Below are 7,731 nucleotides of genomic sequence, written 5' to 3'. Positions count from 1 at the left end.
TTTTATGTATAATCGTAACTTAAGAAAGAAAATGAAGAAATGATTGGATTATGTATAGTACCTCCTTTCCTTAGAGTCTCTTCCTGAAGATCATGGAAATTTAATTATCTACTAGGCATACTGCCTCCCTTACTACAGAGCTTTCTGTCTCTGTTTTTAACCTACACAGTCTGAGAGTCAATACCTGCCTGAAGAATGGAAACAGAAGCTGAATATGGAGGCAGGAGAAAAGAGGGTCTCTCTTTTCTCCCCCTTTAGGTTAAATTTTCAGAAAGATGTCTAAACTCCTACAAAGTATTATCACTACCATTGATGTTTTCTACCAATATGCTATCCAGAATGGGGAGTGTGACATGTTGAGCAAGACAGAGCTGAAAGAACTTTTGGAAAATGAGTTTCACCAAATTCTATCACCTAGGCTTATTGTTGGCTTTGCTCACTTTGTCCACTTTCTCTAGCCTAGAAGTCTAGAGGGTCCAGTTTAGTCACTACTGCTCCTTAGCTGGAGTCAGGTATGCCATGCAGATAATGGGCAATTCCCCCATGGCGGGGTAACTGGGAACTTGGGAGGAACTGAGGGAATGGAAGGATTGGTACACTTCACATTTCTAGGGCTCCAGAACAAAGTTCATAAAAATACCCCTGTTAGAGGCAGGGAGCCCAAAACACAAAGTTGTTGCTTCTGTGTTCATTCAGAAATGGAAATGAGAGATATGCATTGTTCCTAATTTCATCACTCTCTTACTACATGGTTTGAACAAGTCATTCAGCTCTGAATTGGTCCTTGATTACAACAGGATGAAATTAATCATGACTGATTAATTCTGAACAATTGTCACAAATTACTGGAACTAGATAGGTATTTAAGCAAGAAAAATGAATAATCGGAGGTGGTTCTCTCTTTTCTCCCCCGTTAGGTTAAATTTTCAGAAAGATGTCTAAACTCCTACAAAGTATTATCAGTACCATTGATGTTTTCTACCAATATGCCAGCCAGAATGGGGAGTGTGACATGTTGAGCAAGACAGAACTGAAAGAACTTTTGGAAAATGAGTTTCACCAAATTCTGAAGGTAAGAACTCAATGCCAGGACTAATTCTGCAACAATTCTCTTCTCTGCTCCTTCCTACCTTTTTATTGTATATGTCAAACACCCTAGAGAAGTATCCTTACTAAATCAGATACAATGGGGTTTGGTAAATACAGTGAAAAGCTGACCACAACAGTTTCCATAACATGACCAAGATAAATGATCCTAAACAAAATGATACTAAATGATACTAAACAAAAGACTCCATGGATTAAAAAAATGTTCTAGCTATATAAGCAATTCTTGTGGAACTGAAATGACAAGATCTTCAGAAAGACGGCAACGTAGATAAAATCATCTTCTTTGTCTTTTTTCAGTCCAGAATGTCCCACCTCCACTGTCCATTTCTGAGATTCTAGTACTTTAAGGTCTCTAAATTCAGGAAATTGGCTTACCCACCCCCAACAAAAGAAGGTGATTACCACCTTAAAATTGTTAGGAAAAATATTTGGGAGCTTAAATATAGCTCTTGAGCTTCAACTCCTTAAATTCAACTACCAACTGAGTATTACTTGGATTCCTGTCAATGTCTTAAATCCATTGAGTCAGATATGAATCTCACTATCTTCTCCCAAGGCAGAATCATGGCACCAATACTGAAGTCCTCTCTCTTAGCAGGCACCACCACCTTCCAACCTCCATCTAGTACATCACTTGACTCTTAAAATATCCCATTTTTCTCCATGATTAGTCCTCTGGTTCAGGCCACAGTCTACTTCCAGTCTCAGCATTAGATGCTCAAAATCCTTTAACAGCTCCATCTTCTCTTAGGACAAAGTTAAAAATTCCTTAAAATGACTTACAAGTCATTTTCTGGTCCCTAATTATCTTTTCAGCCATATCTCTTAAAACTCCTTAGACTCCAAATCTAGCAATCTTGAATTTCAGGTTCTTGGATAAGCCATGTCTTTTTTCATTTTTAGCCTCTTTTTTATATAATTCTCTCTGCCTGCAATACTCCTTTGCCTCTTTTATTTCCCTTCTTACTCCTTCATTTCACTAATTCGAATCCATCCTTCAAAAGACATTATATCCTCTTATTAACCTTTCTTGGACAGCCAGAGGTTCCCTTCCAATGTTCACATAGAAACCTTATCACAATAAATTATAATTTTCTGTTTCTAACTCAGTAACATTAAATTTCATTTTGTCAGGAACAGAATTTGTTCACTGCTTTATCCCCTCATATAATACAATGCTAAGAAGAGACCAGGTACACAATAAATCTTTTTAAATAAATTAATTAACTAGTTAAACTGGATAAATACATGTCACATATAATTAATGCAGGTACCCAAATTATTTATAAGTTAGATAATTCATACTTGACATTCTTTACCCCTCCCCCCAAAAAAGTCCCCTTTTTCCCCTTCATCTTCCAGTTGTATTCCCCAATAACGATGTATCACTGAATTACTGATTACATATTCCTTTCTCTCTGCTCAGGACAGGGCAATTCAGCCTAAGGAACTATGTGACTGAGCTCCACCTAAATATGTCAAACATTTACATTTCCACTTCCATCAGGTGGTTACCTGGATGTATAGTCCTTACTGACAGAAATTGCTTGTCTTTTTGCTTGGTTCCTATACAGAATCCAGATGATCCAGACACTGTAGATAACATCATGCAAAGCCTGGATCGAGACCATAACAAGAAAGTGAATTTTACTGAGTATCTTCTGATGATATTCAAGCTAGCTCAGGCTTGTAATAAAATCATTGGCAAGGATTACTGCCAAGCTTCAGGGTCAAAGCAAAGAGATTACAGTCATCATCACCAAGAGGAACAGAATGAAACAGAGGGAGAGGAAGACAAAGGGAGAGAATCCTCTTCCAGATATTCAAGTTCAAGTGCAGGAGAGCAGGACTCCTATTCCAGGAGCTCCAGAGGAAGCAACAAACACAAACTCAGATCCAACTCCAGAAAACGGGGGCATCAAAGAGGTTTGTCTAGCGCTGGACACAGGCAAAGCTCTGAGGAAAGGACAGAGTCAAGTTTAGGCCACTTCAAGGATAGTGAGAAAAACAAGCATGGCTCTCATCAGCAAGATAGATCTGAGAGTGAAGAAATTGGTTATTCTCATTCAAGAAATGGCAGACAAAGATCAAACTCAGCAAACCAGTCTGAAAGCCGTGGAGAACAAGGGCATGATTACCACTCTGAGAATCAATCTTTCAGTTCTGACCAACACTGGTCTGACTCAGATGAGTCAACAGGAAACAGACGACATAAAAAGAAGTCAGACCAGTCTCCTAATGGGCAACATCATGGATTCTGCCCAGGGAGTAGTGGAGGACAAGACCACAAGTCAAATTCAAATGAACCCACTTGTTGTGGCCATGAGTCTGGTGCAGGCCAGCCCTATCCACAGATAAGGCATGAAACAAATACCAGATATCAATCAGGAAACTGTGAAGAACAAGGATACTGTTCTAGTTCAAGTGAGCCCTCCAGTTATGCAAAACATAGGTCAAACTCAGGACAGTCCTCCAGTCAAAGAAGACATGGATCCAATTCAAGTGGTCAATCAGGGAACTGGGGAAAGCAAAATGAGGGATCCGGATCAGGCAAGTCCTCAAGTTTTGAACAACATGGGTCTGGTATGGGTCACTCATCACACTATGGAAAGCATAGTTCCAATTCTAGTCATTCTTCTTGTCAAAGGCAACTTGGATCCAGTTCAAGTGGTCAATCTGGATATAGTCAACAACAAAACCATGGTTCTGAACGAAGACATTCTTCAAACTATGAAGCATATGGGTCTGAATCACGCAGGTCCATGAGCAGTGGCAAAAATCAGTCAAGCTCTTTTCAGTCCTCCACTCAAAGAAAACAAAGCAGCAGCTCAAGCCATCAGTCAGGAAGCTATGGAAGACAAAAGCATGGATCAGGAACAGGACAGTCTTCTGCCTTTGGTCACCAGGGGTCTATTCCATCATGTGGTCAGCATGAATCTTCATCTAGTGAGACCTCAAGCTCTAGCCAACAAGGGTCTGGATTGGGTCAACCTTTGAACCATAGTCAACATAGGTCTGGTTCAGGTCAGTCACCTAGTTATGGCCAACATGGTTCAGGTGAAGGACAGTCTTCAAGATATGGATCTGAATCAGGCCAACATTCTGGTTTTGGACATGGTTGTAGCTCAGGACAGTCTTCTGGCTTTGGTCAGCAAGGATCTGGCTTAGGTCAGTCATCAGGATATGAACAACATCATTTTGGAAATGGTCAATCATCAACCTATGAAAAACATACTTCTTCAGGCCAGTCCTCCGGTTTTGGACAACAAAGGTCTGGATCAGGTCAGTCTAGTTACGGCCAACACAGGTCAAGTTCAGGACACTCTTCTAACTGTGGTCAACCAGGCTACGGATTAGGTCAACCTCCTAGTCCGGGTGCACATAGTTCTAACTCAGGTCAGTCATCCCAACCTACTTCAGAAAAGACATCAAGCTGTGCACAACATGGATTTAGCTCAGGTCAGTCCTCTAACTATGATCAGCATGAGTCTGCCTCAAGTTACCCTTCAAGGTTTGGTCAATATGAGTCTGGTTCCAGACATTCTTCTAGCCACAGCAAACATGGCTTTGGCTCAGGCTTTGGGCAACATGAGTCTGGCTCAGGGGAGTCTTCTGGCTTTAGCCAACATGAATCTGGATTAGGTCGGTCTTCTAGCTATGGTCAGCATGGGTCTGGCTCAAGTCAATCTTCTAGCCACAGCCGACATCCTTCTGGATCAGGTCAGTGTTCTGGCTTTGGGCAACATGGGTCTGGATCAGGACAGTTTTCTGGATCCAGTCAACAAGCATCTGGCTTGGGCCAATCCTCGACCTATGGGCAACATGGTTCCACATCAGGACAGTCCTCATGCTGTGGACAACAGGGATCTAGCTCAGGTCAGTCTTCTGGCTATGGTCAGCAAGGGTCTTCCTCAAGTCAGTCTTCTAGCTTTGGCCAACACGGGTCTGGCTCAAGTCAGACTTCTAGCCACAGCCAACAAGGCTCTGGATTGGGTCAGTCTTCAAGGCATGGCCAACATGGAAGTGGCCCAAGTCATTTTTCTAGCCATAGTCAACGCAGGTCTGCTGGCTCAGGTCACTCTTCTGGCTTTGGGCAACATGAGTCTGGTTCTGGAGAGTCTTCTGGCTTTAGCCAACATGAATCTGGCTTAGGGCAGTCTTCTAGCTATGGTCAGCATGGGTCTGGCTCAAGTCAATCTTCTAGCCACAGCCGACATCCTTCTGGATCAGGTCAGCCTTCTGGCTATGGTCAGCATGGGTCTTCCTCAAGTCAGTCTTCTAGCTTTGGCCGACACAGGTCTGGCTCAAGTCAGTCTTCTAGCCACAGCCAACAAGGCTCTGGATTAGCTCAGTCTTCAAGGTATGGCCAACGTGGGTCTAGATCAGCTCAGTCTTCTGGCTCCAGTCAACAAGGATCTGGCTTGGGCCAATCCTCGACCTATGGACAACATAGTTCCACATCAGGACAGTCCTCATGCTGTGGACAACAGGGATCTAGCTCAGGTCAATCTTCTGGGTATGGTCAGCATGGGTCTTCCTCAAGTCAGTCGTCTAGCTTTGGCCAACGTGGGTCTGCATCAAGCCAGTCTTCTAGACAGAGGCAACATGGATCTGGCTCAAGAGAACCTTCTGGTTTCAGTCAGCATGAATCTGGCTTAAGTCAGTCTTCCAGCTATGGCCAACATGGCTCTGCATCAGGACACTCGTCCAGCTGTGGCCAACATGAATCTAGCTCAGGTCAGTCTTCAAGGTATGGCCGACATGGGTCTGGCTCAAGTCAATCCTCTAGCCACAGCCAACATCACTCTGGATTAGGTCAGTCTTCAAGGTATGGCCAACGTGGGTCTGGTTTTGGGCAACATGAGTCTGGCTCAGGGGAGTCTTCTGGCTTTAGCCAACATGAATCTGGATTAGGTCAGTCTTCTAGCTATGGTCAGCATGGGTCTGGCTCAAGTCAATCTTCTAGCCACAGCCGACATCCTTCTGGATCAGGTCAGTGTTCTGGCTTTGGGCAACATGGGTCTGGATCAGGACAGTTTTCTGGATCCAGTCAACAAGCATCTGGCTTGGGCCAATCCTCGACCTATGGGCAACATGGTTCCACATCAGGACAGTCCTCATGCTGTGGACAACAGGGATCTAGCTCAGGTCAGTCTTCTGGCTATGGTCAGCAAGGGTCTTCCTCAAGTCAGTCTTCTAGCTTTGGCCAACACGGGTCTGGCTCAAGTCAGACTTCTAGCCACAGCCAACAAGGCTCTGGATTGGGTCAGTCTTCAAGGCATGGCCAACATGGAAGTGGCCCAAGTCATTTTTCTAGCCATAGTCAATGCAGGTCTGCTGGCTCAGGTCACTCTTCTGGCTTTGGGCAACATGAGTCTGGTTCTGGAGAGTCTTCTGGCTTTAGCCAACATGAATCTGGCTTAGGGCAGTCTTCTAGCTATGGTCAGCATGGGTCTGGTTCAAGTCAGCCTTCTAGTTATGGTGGATACAGTTCTGGAACAGGTCAATTTTCTAGCAACAGCCAATATGGAACTCTGTCAGGTCAGTCCACAAGTTATGGCCAACATGGGTCTTTCTCAGGTCATTATTCTAGCCATGGCCAACACGCATCTGGCTCAGGTCAGTGTCACAGTTATGAGCAATATGAATCTGGTTCATATCCCTCATCACACTCAGGACAATATGGTTCTGGATCTGGTCAGTGTTCTAGCTCTGAACAATATGGGTCTCATTCATGTCCATCATCAAGTTCAGGACAATATGGCTCTGGATATGGCCAGTGTTCTAGCTCTGAACAATATGGATCTCACTCATGTCTGTCAAGTTCAGGACAATATGCTTCTGGGTCTGGTCAATGTTATAGCTCTGAACAATATCGATCTGGTTGTTGTCCATCATCAAGCTCAGGACAATGCAGTTCTGGATATGGGCAATATTCTAGCTCTGAACAATATGGTTCTGGAACTGGTCAGTATTCAAGCTGTGAACAATATATTTCTGGCTCACAAGGAAAATGGGAATCTAACTGTCCCCGTTCAAACTGCAATGAACAGCAACCAAGAAGCAATTATAGACAAGTAGAAAGGTCTTCAGGTTGTGGCTTTGAACAATTTACACCTTCTTTTGAACAGTCTAGGTACAATACTATCAATAAATTGTCAGTTTCCAAAGAGGACAACAGACAAGGTGGCTCTTATTATCGGAGAGGAGGAGAAAGTTATTGTGAAGGCTCAAGTTCCCACATTTTTCTCAGCAGCACTCCACTCTATGAATATGTCCAAGAGCAGAGGAGCTAATTCTAGGGATGAATAATAAACAGAATTGAAATTAAGACAAGAAGTAATTTAGAAAATAACAAACTATTGTGAACAAGAAATTAATCATGAAATCATGAAATTTCTTCTTAAAAATGGATTCTGTGTTCCTCTCTTTCTTTTAAGTCTTGTATTCTATTCCTTGTTATTGGGTTTCTTCCAAAGAATGTAGGGTGTTTGGACTACTTTGTTAGGAAATATTGAGTCAAATAAATAACCAGTGTGGAGGGCCAAATTTCTAATAATGTAAAATATTTAAAGAACTTGGGGTTCGATTAAGGTGTCTTTTTGAAAGCTCACTATTCAA

General features: G+C 42.9%; 1 protein-coding gene across 1 annotated transcript; it reads left to right on the top strand.

Annotated features, from left to right (window-relative positions):
- Window positions 1–934: 934 nt before the first annotated feature.
- Window positions 935–7,191, top strand: LOC133759196 (hornerin-like). Its single transcript, XM_062190142.1, has 4 exons — window positions 935–1,072; window positions 2,685–6,612; window positions 6,652–6,729; window positions 6,974–7,191. The coding sequence occupies exons 1-4, from the start codon at window positions 935–937 to the stop codon at window positions 7,189–7,191; spliced, it is 4,362 nt and encodes a 1,453-aa protein (XP_062046126.1).
- The last annotated feature ends 540 nt before the right edge of the window (window positions 7,192–7,731 follow it).

The sequence above is a fragment of the Lepus europaeus genome, chromosome 5 (assembly GCF_033115175.1).
Source record: "Lepus europaeus isolate LE1 chromosome 5, mLepTim1.pri, whole genome shotgun sequence".
NCBI classification, from domain to species: domain Eukaryota; kingdom Metazoa; phylum Chordata; class Mammalia; order Lagomorpha; family Leporidae; genus Lepus; species Lepus europaeus.
The sequence above is the reverse complement of the archived record's forward strand: the minus strand, read 5'-3'. Positions and strand labels throughout refer to the sequence as shown.